This window comes from Archocentrus centrarchus, chromosome 4, assembly GCF_007364275.1.
Source record: "Archocentrus centrarchus isolate MPI-CPG fArcCen1 chromosome 4, fArcCen1, whole genome shotgun sequence".
NCBI lineage: Eukaryota > Metazoa > Chordata > Actinopteri > Cichliformes > Cichlidae > Archocentrus > Archocentrus centrarchus.
The window spans coordinates 23346220-23363946 of record NC_044349.1 but is presented as its reverse complement, the minus strand read 5'-3'; the positions used below and the strand labels follow the sequence as shown (position 1 = coordinate 23363946).

At 42.0% G+C, this 17727-nt stretch overlaps 1 protein-coding gene across 1 annotated transcript in view; it reads right to left on the bottom strand.

Annotated features, from left to right (window-relative positions):
* Positions 1-116: 116 nt before the first annotated feature.
* The window catches only part of glis1b (GLIS family zinc finger 1b), a 52639-nt gene continuing 35028 nt past the window's right edge, over positions 117-17727 (bottom strand). Inside the window, exons 6-10 of the mRNA XM_030727238.1 lie at positions 14491-14632; positions 10880-11054; positions 2560-2690; positions 1540-1695; positions 117-1439 (exon numbers count right to left, since the gene is read on the bottom strand). Of these exons, the coding sequence (XP_030583098.1) occupies positions 1303-1439; positions 1540-1695; positions 2560-2690; positions 10880-11054; positions 14491-14632 (741 nt within the window). The 3' untranslated portion in view covers positions 117-1302. The remainder of the gene's footprint in view (positions 1440-1539; positions 1696-2559; positions 2691-10879; positions 11055-14490; positions 14633-17727) is intronic.

Sequence of the window (17727 nt, the reverse complement as noted above, 5' to 3'; positions counted from 1 at the left end):
ATTTTCTAAACTGAGGAATGACATTCAAATGATTGTTGTAAACAAACTGTACATTTTATACATATAATAATAATAATAATAATATTAATAATAATAATAATAATAAAGTAGGATGTTTTTTCTTCATTATTGCAGAATTAACGAACCGAAACCAGAAATAAATCCAAAGGCCAAAAAAAAAACACTTAACAAAAGAAATGCAAACCTTTTTTCCCCACTGATAAAACATCACAGCAAAATGATATATCTCCTCTACACTTCAGTCTAAAACATTTTGAAAGATGTAGAGCGAAAAAACACAAAGAGGAGAGAGGACATGGTTCGTAGCGTTAAAATGAGATACTGGATGTAAAAGCTCAGTCCGATTGTGCTGTGAGGGTCCAAATTTTAGCACCAATGTAAAAAAACAAAAAACAAACCAACACTCTTTGTAATTGATGAGGTCTCGGCCAATAAACGTGATTCTGACATTTACTTCTAAAAGACCAAATGTTGTAAAATTGTTCATCTTTAATTTCATGCAATTCCTGTGACTCATTTGGTCGTTTAAAGAGTAAAAACGGTACCATCGACAACATCATCAAGCACTTATGTTTTTTTTTTTTTATCTTTATTCCTAAATATTGAAAATTTTCCAAGCCCAGCAGTTCCTAGACTGGTATTTTGGACCTTTAATCCAGCAGGATTTTAGATTTTGTCTGAATGCCAATTAGAGAACAATGAGAAGAAAGTTCTTGTGATAGAAACAGAAACATCTGACTGATTTTCATGTGTAAAAACTGGTGGAGTGGCCCATTATCAGAATATTCAGACACAAAAAAACCTAGTGGGGATAACATCGAATGATGTCTGCTTTTTTTTTGTTGTTGCTTATTTTGGTGTCATTTCTGGTAATTCCACCTTTGAAATTATTTATGTTGCACAAAAGAAATGCATATATAAAAAGAGTTTTTGCTCAAACTGATCCCAGCGGCTGCAGCTGGGTGTGAGCAATGATAAGTAGAAAGTTTATTGTTTTAAGGAGTTATAAGGGAAAAAAGGTTGGGAACCACTGATTTAGCCAGCGATGTAATTGCCATTCAGTGTCACAGTTGCATTTATATTATATTTAACCTTAAACTTTTTCATTTTATTGGTTTCCATCTTGCACTTAAGTCAGAATAACCCACTTACAACGTGATCTTTGTTCTGTTTTGTAAAAATGAAACCAGAACCGAAGAAAAAAGTGATGTAAGTGAGTGAGGACGCATGAGGAAGGACTGCAGAGTAGTGTGGTGATGCGTGCCCAGCTCCAGTGTTGCTTTATGTCTCCGTGTAGATGGAGGACATGTGGCTCAAGCTGCGGTCAAAGCTGCCCACCTGGAAGAAAATGCTGTCCTCTGGGCTGGATGAGAACTGGCACCCGGTGCCTCCTTGCAGCTCCTGGGTCAAGCTGAAGCCTGGAACAGATTCAGTGAAGTGCAGTTTTTTTAATATGCTAATTGGATGGTGATATTTGCAGCTCAGGCTATACACAAGCTAGAGGAAAATCATCCTCACCTGCAGAGCCAGTGTTGTTTGTTGACATGTGGAAGCCATTGTGCTGATGGGAACTGTAGGTGTGAGAATCTCCCGGGACATGGATGCCACCGACTGTCTGCTCCATCCTGTAGGAGTCTCCAAAATGGAAGCAGCTCTGGAAGCTGCCTTGGTATTCTAGGAAATGTGGGAGAATGTAGAGGAGCAGGGAGGAGAGAGAGCGAGAGAGAGAAAAATAGAAGCTGGACTTCATCAGTTGCCATTACAGGGTGATTGTTTCCACTGTCACTAAGAGCCCAGTCTATCTGGCTGAAACGTAATATGGATCTTAAGCTATGACAATGCTATATTTGTGTTTGTGCTAACACTGCCAGGCTACATAGTATGTAGTATTTGTCCCCATCGTCTGAGTTTGTACGCCGAATGAACCGCAGGAGTCATGATAATGGGAAAGCAGCCCCTTCCTGGAGCGCATTTACGCAACTGGCTGACCACAGCGTGGTTTGAGAGACGTCCATGTGTAGATCTTTACAGTGAAAACAGTGTTTAAGGCATTAGGAAAAATGCTTGGGAGTGACAGCTGAACCTGCCATGTTAGGACGCTGAGAGACGGCTGAATACATGAGCCAGCATTTTGTTGGCTAATTCAGCACAAGGAAAAGGCTTCCGGCATGTGGTTCCCCCCCCCACCCTGTCTTTACGACTTGAATCTCTCTCTGTCCTAAAAGTAGTCTGACAGACCTGCAGGGCAGTATCGCCGCTCTGAGAGACAACTTCCTTTCTTTCATGTGGCAGAGAGTCGTGCAGCTTTTGGAAGAGGAACACAGTTGGATTCAGAATTTAATTATATTCATGCGATCTGTTCCTATCATAGGAAATCATAGAGAAGTCATAGACTTCATGTTACTGAATCACCTGCCACAGGAAACATTGTAGGATATTAAATTGAAACACGCAGGAACTGGTTCAAATTCAAGCCAAAACCGATTTCCTGTAACAAGTTAAGCTGCGTTCAGTGTGGAGTTTTTGGGTTAGTCTTACCGTCGCTGGCAGACTGATGATGGTGATAGTGAGGGTAAGGCTTGTGGTGAGGGTGGACATGCTGTTTCTCCAGTGGAGGAGGCGATGTTCCCGCTGCCTTCATCCCAGGAGACAGGAGGGAACTCGACACCCTGAAGGAGACACAGTGGGGAACTGAGAATGAGACGCTCTCAATTTAAAGTCATTCCTTTCTTGACAGCCTCAGTAGTTTCTCAATAAAATGCTTCATGCACTGTGACATCCCAATCAAAGCCCGAGCTGCATGCCGGCCTGCTAACCACACGATCCAACAAACCCACCGGAGCAGTCAGTGATCCTGCACACACATAGAAGAAGAAACAGTCCAGGCGTGTGGAAACTTGGGCTCCCCACACGTAATCTTCCTTCTACCACATATTATGATCTTAAGTCAACAAATAGCGGAGTATGCATTGAGGCGAACACACACACACACGCCAGTGCTGTAACCCTTGGCTTTGTGGCCTGGGGAGGAAAAAAAGCACAATCCTGTTCACCTTCATGACATTTAAGTGAAGAAATATTAAGTTAACATGTTTGAGACTTCGTGGACTCCAGCCTGTGCGGATACTGATATTTTAGGTAAAGATCTGTCTGTGCTATTGCACCCATTTGTCATTCAATACAGCAGCAGCAAATCTCCAAACTTCGCACTGTGCCAATGCTGGCTAATACTTAAACGGAGCTGGGATTTCTTCAATCTTGGCATCCAGGGGCCATGCTGTGTGCTGGAAAAACCACAAATATGAAATCAAATCTCAAAATCAAAGCAGAATGATGAAATATTTCTGCCATTTAGTGCCAGTTATAAACTGATTCACGCCACAAAATCTACAGTATGAACTGCAGTGTGTTTCACCATCACATTATATTGTCTAACGTTAAGTTTCCTGCTATCATGATTGTTATCCATCCATCCAGCCTCTGCTGCTTATCAGGGTCCAGGTTGTGGAGGCAGCAGACTAAGCAGAGACACCCAGATCTCCCTCTCCCCAGCCACCAGCTCTTCCATGGGGATGACAAGGTGTTCCCAAGAGATGTAATCTGGGTCTGCCCTGGGGCACCCTCCCTGTAGGACATGCCTGAAACACCTCACCTAGGAGGCACACATGAGGTAGCCTAATCAGATGCCTGAACCACCTCAACCAGCTCGTTTCAATGTGGAGGATTAGAGGCTCTACTCTGAATCCCTCCTGAATGACTGAGCTCCTCGCCCTATCTCGAAGGCAGAGCCCAGCCACCCCTCAGAGGAAGCTCATTTCTGCCATTTGTATCTGAGCAGCAATCTCATTCTTCTGGTTACTACCCAGAGCTCACGATCACAGGTGAGGACAGCGACATAGCTCGACCGGTAAATCGACAGCTTTCCTTCCACGCTCAGCTCTCTCTTCACCCAACAGACATGTAGAGAGCCCGCTTTACCACTGACACCACCCCAGTCTGTCTGTCGATCTCCTGCTCCACTCTCCTCCCACTCGAAGATGATTAGTATTTAAATTTAATTTCATTCCTATAAAGTGCAAATAAATACATGAAGTTCTACTTTATTATGTTCGTCTAGAAAAGTAATTTAAAAGTGAATCGCACCTGCAGCCTGACTTGATTGCATCTACTAATATTTTTAATTTGTTTCTAATCCCTCAGCTTTATCCCTCATTGAGAAAGATGTTGAGTATTTAAAGTAATAAAAGAAACATGGTGAAAAGGAACAAAACAGTATGAAAATAATTAACAGTAAAATGTGGCTAAAGCTAATGAGATGTTACTAGTTACCGTTGTCAAAGCACCAGATTAAGGAGGAGTCAGTGGCAGCAGTGCAGCAAGTGAAGTATTTGGGACCTTGCATTTATATGAGTTGCTGCTTTGGTAGTTCTAGTCTTGAAAGTCTAAAAATAAACTACAAACTTGCAAAATATCTGCTGGAAAATTCCTGTAAGATTCCCCTTAATAACCTTCAGCATCTGCATGGTCAGTGTTGGACGCTCAGCGTTCTGTTCATGCTGACTTTCGGATGATTCCATCATGATTTAGTCTCCCCATAAGTAGCAGCAATAAATAAATATTGGATAAATCTGATTTATGCAGGGAAAAATACAGAACCAAGAGTTTGCTCAGGTTATTGCACTGACTTTTATTCCACTAAAGTTAAGCTTGGTTGTTTTATTGTTAAGGGCTGAATGAAACTGAGGTATTAAGATATTTTGGAAAACATGCTTATTAGTTCTAAGTCAGATAAGATGATCTATGATGATATCAGCCTGGCTCTTTCCAAATGGAAAATACATCGACCACCATCCCAAAATTTAAATGACTGCAACACTAGAGTTCACTTATTTAATTAATAAAGCCAACCAAAATGTAAAATGAATGAAACTAGAAGGGCCAAGAGTGAAGCAAACGATGTGTGACTTGTTCATTATTGATGTTTCGAGGTGCTTAAAGGCAGACTCTACCTCGAGACTAACAGTTTCCCCATTTTTTTAGTTTCATATTCATCTCATCTAACCTGGCAAAAAGCAACTAATCATTCCTTTACTATAAAGGCTACATCAGTCCAAGTTTAAATGCACAGAAAAAAAACAAAAAACCGATTTAATGGTGTGCCTTCATCACATCATGGTAATAAATGCACCCAAAAGCAGCAAGAACCATGTCTGGTATTTATTCAGACACTTGCCTGGATGTTAAATGTTAAAGTTTACACAAAACTCAAAATGAGCGATTTAACGACTTAATGCTGTACACTTGACATTAACTTAATGAAACAGCAAGCTGGTCCAAATCCAGAGTGATGGGCAACAGACCTGCCTTTAAAAAATGGAGCTGCCCAAACGCCTCCCTAAATATTCAGCAGCTACTTATTACTGCATATCAGGAATGCCAACACATAAACTGCTGCTGTGTTACTATGTGCCGCTGTGCTGCAGAGGCATATGGTTTGCACTAAGCACTATATGACTGTGATGACAGAGTGCTGCTAGAGGCAGCCGAGCCCTCAGATGACTGCTTGTTGCTGGCTGGCTGGAGCCTTCTATATGACCTGCTGCTCCGTGCACAAGGGGCGTCCCACCCAGCACTCAGTAGCTGGCAGAGGCTTCGTGCGGGGCATTTGGCAGGGAGCAGCTCCCGATCAAGAGGAGATGGTAAACAATGTCAAGCGAAAGTGCAAGAACTTGGAAAGCTTTCTTGTCGGTGCTGAATTATTTTACATTTTATTTAGCTGAACATACATGTAGCTTCAGGCTCCACTGCTTCTACATTTATCACGGCGCTCATCATAAAACTGTATCCACAAAATGCAGTTTGGCTTCAGATCTAAAAGAGGGGTCATGTTATTGCTCCTGTCTGTTCACCTGTGTCATAAACGTAAAACTAGTTCCCATGAATTCTTATTGAAAAACAGGCCCGCGAGCCAGTGAACATGAAAGTAACTGTACTTGCTTTTGCTTGGCCTGACTCCTCTTTATTTTAGGGGGAGAATAGTGCACATTTGATTCTGTTAATTTGTCAGAAAAACGCAATGCAGATAAAGATTTTACAGAGAATAATCAGCTTATGAATATGATTATTGCCCCGTCTTACATCACTCATTAAAATCTAATAACTGCATTTTGATGCTAATGTTTTCACTCAGGTAGCTTTTTGTAATGCAAAGAACTTGCAACAGCTTTTAGAGTGTTTAGAGCTACTTTCAGTTTTGTAAAAATTCTCAACACTTTCTCAAAAACTCACTGTGAAACCTTGAAATGTAAAACAAACACTTAAAATTAAACTTGAGATGACAGGATTGTTGATTATCACTGGTTAAGAATCTAAGGTGTCTTCTCCTTGCCAGTGTGACTGCCCATGACTGTGGTGCCCATCACTACAAACCTGATGATGCTTGTACGACACCTTGTGTGACTCCGGCCCTGGAGCAGCTAACTCTTTGTGAGCTTGGCTAATGTGCTGGTACTGGCCGCAGCGTGGCCATGTGTTCCTGCAGGGAGCACTATTCCCGCAGGAGCTCCTGTCAGCACAAACTCAGGAAACAGTTATACTGTTCATATTTTTACAAGCTGCCTCTATGTGTAGCTAAAGTGAATCATAAGCTAATCACTGCCAGCTGCCTAGGGCATTGCTCTAGCTTGCTAGCCACTTAAGCTGAAGGTATGAGGGGAATCTTTCATAGGCCACATTAATCTCTCCATGAAATTCATCTTCACTGACCATCCTGCACTTCTTTGCTTTTCCTGGTCAGCCCACCTCTGTCCTGATGTAAATGGAGAGTGATTTGCCTACTGACCTGATGATTTTTGAAGATAGACTAGGAAGGTGAGGCTTTGATATCAATGCACAAACTTTTTTATAAATACAGAGAAGGACAAGAGGTTAGTAATAGATTTAAAAATGCTCATGTACTGATGAATAATCTAAACTTTGACCTCTTCTGGAAAAGGTTCATTTATACAGCTGGGAAACCTTTGGTCATTCTAGATCAGTGCATTTTTTGTGAGTAACAGGAATGAACTTGGTATGTGATGAGGTAGGTGACTAAACTCTGGCTTTTGAAATGCTACCAGGAGATCAGAAGGACAGTCAAACCTGGGCTGTTTGAAGTTGTCCCGAAGTCATAAAAGTCCAAAAAAAATTGCATTGTACTCAGGTATTTGGGCATGGACGTCATCTCTGCTTGACTGCAACTATTGTCCAGAAACATTACAACTCATCTTAATAAAGATAAGCTACCCGTGAAGTCTTGGCTCTCCATATGGAGGCATGGATGGAAAGAAACCCAAAGATTCATGAACAGCGCTGATCTGCTCCTCGTTCATCTTCCCTCACCTGCAGCTAACTGTCCCACTAGGGAGCGGGAATAAGACCCTGTTCTCCACAGACCCTGCAAACTCCACAAAACACCCTCTGCCTCCTCTCTCATCTCCCCCCCCCCCCTTTTTGTAGCCGGCCATTAAGCCCCTCTGATGGATGACAGGGGCTGCTTTGGCACAGATTGGTGGGAACGCTTCTGTTTTTGGTTAGCAAAATAAAACAGTGTTTGAGAGACAGACAACAGCATCCTGGTAAAAGCTAAGCGTAAGCTAAGCCAGCCCCGAAGGCCCCAGTCTCTGTTAGTCCCAGAAAGATAGCTGCCCCAAACTGAGCAGATCCATCTTTAATCACTATACTCTGAGGAATTCTGACTGTAAATCATCGGACTCTTTTCTCCCAGTTAACCGTTTGCGTAGACGGGTTAATTGAAGGCAACACGTTATTAACTGAGGACCACAGAATGAGTGACTGACCACATAGTGCCATGAGCGACTACCTCAAAAATGTTTTTGTTTGGGTTTTGAGACTGACACTCATTTTCTGCCTCGTTGGAGAACGATAATGGCTGGAAGACAGACAGTGTAGAGTTACACGCCGTGAACGTCCCCCTTAATGTAGCTCTGTGCAGTCTCTGCTGCCACTCTAATCCAATTAGCCTGTGTCAATCACTGCCGAGGTATCAAACCACCTCAGACTAATATTTGCAGAGGGGCTCTAATATCAATACACAGGTAAAGGCTGCAGCCTCCCCCCCTCTGCAATTATATAACCACATTTGGGTGAAGCAGTGAATGATAACATTTACCACCCATTTCTCTGTGAGCGGAGGCCGCCATGGTTGAACAACTGTTTCTATGAGAGGGGCCCTGCACACACACTCATGCCATGGTGATTGCTAGGTGTATTTTAACTGGCATATCTTAATATTAGCTTCAGAAAAATGACACTTGTATTTACAAAGTAAAAGGAATCTAAATGGTGCATTTGAGCCAGGGTAAACACATTTAGCTATGAGGTCAGAGGCTGCTGCACAAGAGGAAGGTCAGTTTGATAATTTTGTCAAAATGTTTAATGTCCTGCTAAACCGTTTGGGGAAAAACAAATGCAGTGCTGATATTGACCTTGGCAGCGGCCTGTATACTTAAGGCTTTAAACATGTAAATCAAATGCTCCATCTTCAGGCGAATGTAAGTAAACATTTCATGCGCGACTAGCTGCAAGTCTGACGCCTCGTCCCACCCTCCATCGTGTAATGAACAACGCCACAGTATGTGGGTGCGTGCATTCATGAATGCTTTTCAGGTCAAAAATCTTGACTTGATGAAATCCGCAAATTTGGAAATTGCTGCAGTTTTAATGCAGTGTTGTCATCACATTACTGGAGTTAAGGTGGGGAGGCAAAGATGCACATGAAAAAGGGAGATTACTTCTTGAAGGACTTGGGTTACATCTGTAAGTAAAAAGGGGATTATCACCAAGCTGCACCAGCATGTTCCTCATCAAGGACTGAAAGGAGCAGACACAGACCCATGTCTCACTTCCAATATGTCACCCTGCCTGTGTAGCTGAATATCCCCTCCTGAAGTCCTTTTCACTTTCCACGCCTGTCCTCGCACTGGTAATTGTGCATGCCGCTGAGAAAAGAGCCGCAGAAACCGCAAGGTAATTTTGACAGGCTTCTCCTACGGTTTTCAAGGCTTGAAACAACACGCCAGCTTCCAGATGCTTGCAGGCCATCCCGACGTCTCTGAGCGCCGCTCGGACGTTTACATCCAGGCGTTTTCACCGCTCCGCTCCGCTGCTCTGTTTGTGCTGGATGTCGAGCGGTCTGCTGTACCTCACACCCCAATCACAAGCAATCACGTGTGTTTCCTGGATATGTAAACTCGCCCCCACACACAGAGACACGCACACACACACACACACAAGTACAAATGTATATGCAGCTCTTTAAAGTAAGAAAGACATCAAACCTCATTCTGTAATATGCCTGCGTTGTATATACTCCAATTAAAGAGCATATACACACACATGCACCCAAAGAGCGGACCACAGAGTTAAAAGAAAGCATGTTTATGTAACACAATCACTTTTGTAATACAGTTTATGATGCTTGACTCCATCCACTCTTTCTCAATGTTATTAAACTGTAAAAGACTGTTTTCCTTCCCTACCTCCCTGGCTTTTAGACACATTGCTTTACTACGGCACACACTGTGCCTCCTGACGACACCCGGGTTCTGTAACTCTGCTCTGCAGGCTCTCTGGGGAAATCATCGGCACTAATAGGAAACATCCTGCGCCTCACATACACAAACTCACACACACACACATACACACACACACAAACTCAGGAAAAAGACAGATGCATCACAAGAGCTGCTCAAGCTGTCCTCGAGGAAGGCAGTTGCACCTTGAAGAGCCGCGGGTTTTGTGTATCGTCTTGAAATGTTTGTATCGACTTTAAGAGGGAGCTCTGTAAAGATGAGTTTCACTACAGTTAATTAATGAATTCCCACGATAGCGGATTGGTTAAATGGAAACACATTCAGCTTCACTAAAGATGTAGCAACGCTGGTATTCTTACTTAATGATACTAAACCGTATTCATTTTTATAGCTTCTTAAAAAGTATCTCCAGATGTGCTCACTTTCGCAGTTACCTGAAAGATGCATCACTGATTCAAACATCATGATTAATTCATTTTGTTGTTTGCATTTGTTATGCAACTGATCAACAGCAGTATATCATGGTCTATAAAAAAAAAAATATGTATATATATATATATATATCTACAATAAGTTTTTTTGGCAAGGTTTTGTGTTTTTAAAAAGAATCGGTTGGAGGTGAAACAGCTCACAGAGCATAAACACAGGAGGATGATGCTATCACGCTGCTTTGAAACTCTCAGTAAAGTGTGAACCATGACCGCTCGAAATAGAGCTGGTGATGTGTCACGTTGACCGCGTGGTGACCAGCACTGCCCGTCTCCCCATGAGGGACGTCATAGGGGTTGAGAAGTTGATTTTGTTTCCAGTAAGAAAGCCAAATGGGTTTGTCAGCAGGGCCGCGAGGCTTAACCTAACATGAGCTAAGAGGGTTCGGCCTGGACTCGGGATGATAAATAGGTGAAAAATAATGGAGGCAGAGGGTGTAAAGTGTAATCATAATATCAGGGAAAGGCTTAACAGAAGAACAGAGTTTGCACTGTCGCTGAACTTTGTGTATTTGCGAGGCTCCATACAAACATTGTGCATGACAGTGTCTTTTGACTTTACCAGATTAGCTGGAGCCCATTCGGGTTTGATTATGTGACAGGACTGTGACAAAGCTGTACATGATCCTTTGTAGGGTTATTCATTCATTAATCAGATTTATGTTTGTCTTTCCCACCCTTTATGACACATCTTTAATTTTCCTGCCCCTTGCGGTTACCCAGACCTTCAGAGTGACATACCTCAACATCTAAATACATCAACAGTTTGCTACTCACCCGTCTCTTGTGCCGTCCATAGCGGCCAGCGGGGATAGGTGGTGGGGGCTGCCGAGGTCTCGATCCAGTCGGTGTTGTCGGGATGGCAGGTCAGCGGTGGAGGCAGAGTTGGGGGTGGGGGAGAGCAGCTCCACTGGGGCGCTCTGATGGGGGGTACCGGAGCCAGTGTACAGGCCTGAAAGACAAACAAAGCTAATTCAGTAAATGTGCCAAATAAACTCAAGGCCCCCGTGCTTCATCTCTCCTTTGAGCAAATTAAAAGCCATTTCATGGCAACAAGATTTTGTTTTGACAACTTTCATCCAATCAGTGTGCTTTGTAAAATAAAAAGTTCTGTGTTTGTGCTGTTTATAATTTAGGATACACTGTTTGTACTGCCACAGGGCCTGGCCTTGTTTGTCCTTTTTCTTATTACACAATAATAAACTAAAACGTTACATGTGTTCCAACAATGACTTTGAACAGTAGGTCCTTTAAAAGGAGGAATAAGGTTACAAATATATGACATATACTAAGGAAATCTGCAGCAGAGCAGATGAGCATGTGATAATTTGCTGACCGTTCCAATATGTCTTTCATGTTTTGATCATTTCAGTTTTTCCAAATTATATCTGAGTTACATGTTGTTGATGCACTGGTCTGTGGGGGCATTATTATCTTCTTATGCTGGGTGCATGTTGCCAACCTTTTCTACTGTTTCAAGCTGCAAACTATTATTAAGTACTGATCCCTTTTCTTCTTCAGAATGCTCTGCAAACTAGGAACTGCAACTAATAACTGTCACGATTGTTTTTACTGTTATTACTATCTTTAATGAAAATGCTTCCAAAGCCCAAGGTGACATCGAGAAATGGGTTGTTTTGTCCAAAAAGTGGTCCAAATCCCAAGGGTATTCATCTTAAAAGAATAAAAGAGAACTCCAAGTTACTGTTCCTTCCTTACCACCAATAACATATAGCTAGTTAGACTTTGGAGGACTACTCAAAAATCTGGAGCCACCCCTTATTTCCTTACATTTTGCCTCCAAGGAGCCAGACTTTTTTTTTTTTTTTGTAATTTTCTTAAAGTGCTCTTGAGCAACAGTTCTCCAGGTTTTTTGAAGGCCTGGACACTGGCTGCTTTTTCACTCATTTTCAGTCCAGTCCTTGTACAGGAAAGATTTTTTGTCTGTTTGTTTTAAGAAGCCACTTGACACTGACCTATGAACTATTCAAGCACACAAAAAAAAATTCAAGAAGAACCAATGTTGTGTCTACACGTGACAACAGAATTAAATTAAATTGCATCTTTAGGCACTTTGTTACTAACAGCCTGCCACAAAAAACACAGTTTGTTGCAGTTTCTTTAGTTGAATCTATGAAAAATGCCAAAAATACAGGCATAAAATGGTATTTTTTGCACCAACAAAGTGATTCCCAAAGACCTTTCAGCCCAAAACATATTTCAGCATAGTGTGCAGTGTGTCCTCAAAAGCTTTGAGGAAACTGGACTAGTGGAAGACAAAAGATGAGGTGTCAGGCCTAAAAATAAGCAGCAGAGGGACTGTATCTGAAAGTCATGTTTCAACCAGTTCAATTCCATCAAAACGTGTTCCTCCACAGGGAAAAGAACTGCCATTGTGGACACAGTCTTGTAAAGCAAGATTCATCATGATCTTCTCCTTTTTCCCTTGCAAAATGTACTCTTTGCATCTTCTGTTTCGTTTACAGCTGATTTCTTTCTCAGCATCCACAAGAAGAGAAGCTCGCTGTCTGGGGCAGTTAAGCAGCGACAAGAGCAGAAGACGGGAGGAGATGAAAGAAAGAGGAAAGATGGGTGCTCCTGGTTTTGCAGATTTCAGGCCCAGCTGTTCTCAAGTGGAAGCATGCCGAGGCCTGATCTGACAGCACTCTGAAATGGTTACAAGCTTGATTCATTACCCCGAAATCATCAATCACAGACCTTAAATGTTTTCCCCTTTAGCCCCAACATCTGCTACCACACCGGCAAAACAGTCGACAAATAATGGCTGTGATTGCCTCAATTTCATCACTAGTTCCTTGAGGAGGAAGACAAAAAGGATCTGATGTTGCTCTTTAAGAGTTAGGGTAGGATTATGTTCTAAAGACGCTGTTGACTGGATCTGAAAAGCCTCTCTTTGAGTTCAGGAAGAAATCTCTGTGAGAAGAGATGGAGAGCATAACAGCAGGAGCACATAAACCTCTGTATTAAACTATGATGAGTCCTTCCTCTGGTTAATCGGGAAACACTCTAATTATGCTCTATAAAACAGATGGGGGGGGTTCTCGTAAGCCTTGCTGCCGACATGTGAATAAGAACAGACTTATAAGCAGTGAACAGGAAAACAAGTTTAGCTCTGACTGGAAGCATGACTCATTTTCTGCTCCACAAGTGTTAATGATGGGATGGCTGCCCACTTTGGCCCACTTCTTCTATGCATCCTATTGGCTCTGGAACAAAGAGAAAGTCGTGTAAATGGTGATCCTGAATTCTAACCTGTGGCATTTTTTCTGACTTCGAATAACACTGCGTCCTTGACTGCTTTGGCTTCGGCTTAAGAGTCAGCTCCTCTGGAGCTTTAAATGATTTAAAACAAGAGGGGAGCAGAAGGTAAAGAGCCAAGAATCAGAGGCCTGGTTTGACATTCAAAGACAAGTTGAGCTTTCATAGTCATCAACGGTGTGCAGAGATCCAGCAACAATAACAGACAACAGTGGGGAGCCTGGATAGGGTAGAGGCAGAAAATAAGGACAGATGTGTCCATAAATGGAGGAAGCTGCAGGGAATCTCTCTTGTCTTTAGGATGGTTATAATCCATTTATCTCTCTCTTGTTCCCAGTTCAGTGTGGCGCTGACTTTTAGTGACAGTCCAACTCATCAGTTAGAAAAATGGAAGTTTAAAAGGAGTTTAAAGGCCACATGTGATGAATAAAATTTTCCAGTTCTACCAGTGCTGCTAATGGTTTTAGCAGTCTGTGCATGACAGGAAGTTAACATGACATGGTTATGAAATCCAAACCAAACAAACAAAAGCACAAAGCTGTAACACTTCCTTTATAAACTCAAAAGACCCAGCATGGTCTAACAGCTAAAATGTTGATATAAAATGTGCATGAGCAATTAAAGCTCAATTATGTGGTACAGATTGTTTATCTTTGACCAAAGGCACCATAAGTATGATTTTCACTGCCTGAGAACGCAGAATTACCGCAATACATCTGCAGGAATGTTGACACGGCTGTTGATTACCACCAATGACTCGATGATTACTTTGCCAGGTGTTGGGATTTCTGGCGGTCAGACCTCACTTGCTGGCATGTTCTTCTGCTTTGGAACAGATACTCCCTGGCCTTCGATATTTTGAGATATGGCCAGTCTATTGCACTCATATTTGAAATTGTTTAACCATGAAGGATGCTGCTACTACTGGTGATGCATTATATGTTGTATTCAAACCACATTTATTAAGCGGTATTGACACTGAACTTCAATCTTGTATGTTTTGTGAAAAGATAATTAGAGACTTGAGTTGTTTTATTGGTGTAAGAAGCTCATTAAGAGATGAATTAAGAGAAGCCAGGCAATGAGGGCCATGGATGACAGGTGTTTACCTGTGAAGATGTCTTGGCCCAGTGCAGGAGAACGTCCATCTTTGCCATTGTAGAGGTGCTGCGTGGAGGTGGAGCTCTGGAGGTGCTGCATGGACAGACAGTCACTCAGGACATCCTGCTCCAGGTGAGGGCAGGGCCGAAGCTGGGAAGAATATGCAAAGATAAGAATAAACTTTAAATGTTTACAACAAATGATGCTGAGTCATTCAAATAGAGAGAACTCCATCTGGTCTGCGAGATTACACAACCTAAGAATAAGACAACTTCAGTTTGGGCTGTTTGTAGCTTGGACCCTGTGTGTGTGTGTGTGTGTGTGTGTGTGTGTGTGTGTGTGTGTGTGTGTGTGTGTGTGTGTGTGTGTGTGTGTGTGTGTGTGTGTGTGTGTGTGTGTGTGTGCGCGCGAGTGCGCGTGCACTTTGTCTTTTTGCAATAATGTTATTGTAATGTTGATCTGAAACAGTAAATCAGCACATGAGAATAGAATTGTCAGTCAAGGGGAACCAGGGGAAAGATCATATGTTCTTTTTTGAGTCATGCGTTGGCCTTAGACATAATTGGTAAGTGATCACTGTACGAACTCAGAGCCAATCTGAGATTGCTCCTGTTTCTTTCACTGCCAACATTAATGGGGGCAACTGAAGACACATTTCAGCTGGATATTCAATCACACGCCACAAAGATGAAACTCAAACCAAATGAAACCTGTGTCAGCTGATGAAATAAGACATCTGCCTTATGGATCAGTGGAATAGCTGAACTCTGTTGTATACATCACTGGATTTCCATGTAATAAAACATTACAGTTGCTGAGGTACACATAGGACTTCTTTACTGTCATCAGGAGATTTAGCTCTAAAAATGCCAAGATGTAAAAACAGAGAAGGGGATAGTAGTATAGCTGATTATCTGATGTAGTCAGAAAGAAAGTAAATCTCCGGACTCAAGTGTTTAAAGCAAGTATGGCCACAGAGAAATAAGACACAGAGAAAAGTGGAATCTGCCTATGATCTTACTTGCATCTGCATTATCCAACAAGTCATATAGAGTGCTTTATTATGTGCTTTATCTACCACACATACAATGAATGCTTCAAGGTCAATTTGGGGTTTATTATCTTGCCTAAAACCCCTTCAATTTGTGAATTGGTGAAGAGGTTAGACCCACTGACCATCTGATTACTCTTATTAAACAAGATAACCACACAGGCCAGCAGTGGCCTGCCAAGGGGTCCAGTCTGACCCACTGGATTTGCAAAGGGTGAATACTGGAGAGAAGAGGTACCTTTTTTTAAAAAAAAAAACAAAAAAAAAAACTTTTTAATCTATTTTGCACCAGGAAGTCATATGTTGTAAGTCATTTACACCAGACTCCTTAGACCAGGCAACATTTTCCCAGTCTTTTGTTATCCAATTTTAATGAGCCTGTACAAACTGTAACTTCAATTTCCTGTTCTTATGAGAGGAGTAGCACCCAGTGTGGTCTTCTGCTGCTGTGGGCCATCTGCTTCAAGACTCGACTTGTTTTGCATTCAGAGAGGCTCTTCTGCGTGCCTTGGTTGTAATGAGTGGTTATGTGAGTTACTGTTGCAACCTGGTTACTTCTCTGACTTCTGGCATCAACAACGCATTTTCAGTCCCCGGGGAACTGCTGCTTACTGGATATTGTCTGTATGCCCTAGAGATGGGTGCGGGGGAAAATCCCAGTAGATCAGCAGTTTTTGAAATAGTCAGTCAAGCCCAACAACACCAACAACCACACCACACTCAGAATCACTTAAATCACCTTTCTTACCCATCCTGATGTGCAGTTCAGCAGGCTGTCCTGACTGTGTCTACATGCTTAAATGTGGTGCCATGTGATTGGCTGATTAGATATTTGTTTGAACAAGCAGATGAACAGGAGTACCGTACCTAATGAAGTGGCTGGTGAGTGTGTGTTGACAAGTTTACCACTGTTAGTCCATTCAGCTACTCAATAGTTCAACTTGTCAGCTTAGTTAAACTAATCTCCGCAATTTGTGCAGAGCAACACCTTTTAATTAAGAATTTGTATTTCTTTGTTTAGTGCTTTGTATATATCTACACTTAGCCAACATCTGTTATAACCAGGCTTAGTTTAAATCAAATAACAGCTGGTGCAAATCCTAAACTTTTGAATCCAATATGCGAGTTTCTTTCATCATTGAGCTGTAAACTAAATGTAAATCAAGTTTGTGCTTTTGTTATCGTGCTGAGATATTAACTATGCTGACTAATACATATTTTTCAGTGAAGTATGTAATAATAATAATGAGTGAAAACTTTATGATGCCCAAAGGCATAAAAACCTGGCAGCATTGCTGTGAGCCATTTGAATGAGTAAAGTCAAGTGTCAGCGCTCCATTTACAGGCAAAGACAATTACAATATCATCCAAGATTTTTTTTTTCTCCACCGTCGCTGCAGCCCTTTCAGTTAATCAGTCTGCTAGCCTCTCTGTCTGTCCATCTCCACATCTACAGCCTTTGTTATTCCATAAGAATCACTTCTGATTTTGTGGTTGGTTTGTGGGTGGAAACATTCTTCAGCAGCAGTATGATCACATCTACTCTACTCTCTGTTTGTGCCCACAAAGTTCATCAACCAGCAATAAGCGGAGAGATAATTTTATCTGTGACTTGTATCTTTTTAAGACTTTCTGCCTATCTAGCTTTTTCTTTGAGAAGTCACATCACAAGTGATTTAACTTTTCAGCAAAGCTCTGCCTAACAGTCTTACAGCTGGCATTATCCAGGTTTTGATTTCACACTTAGATACTGTAAATCGGTAAATGTGTATGTGCAGTACCTCATGGGGATTCTCTTATGACAGCCCTGCGAAGCATTCATTGCAAGTAATTTGGGCTCTGCTTTCTTCACAGTGACACTCTTAAAGATTTTTATTTTTTTCCTTCTCTGGGCCAACTCCAAGAGTGGAGTAAGAGCGTTTGTTTGACATTTGTCCATAACATCTGGCCACTGGGGTATTCCACACTACAGCTTATTAACAAAGCTACAAGCACACATGTGTTTCCCTTTACAACACTAAGCAAAGAAACACATCATCCACCCTGCCACTATCCAGCCCTTTACACAACAATGGGCTCTTTCTCTCTGTTATTTACCCACTTCCAGTTAGGGAAAGAATGGGCTTTTGACCACGAGCATGATGAAATGTGGTCAAACCTGATCTATTGTTGGGGAAATGATTCTCAAAAGATA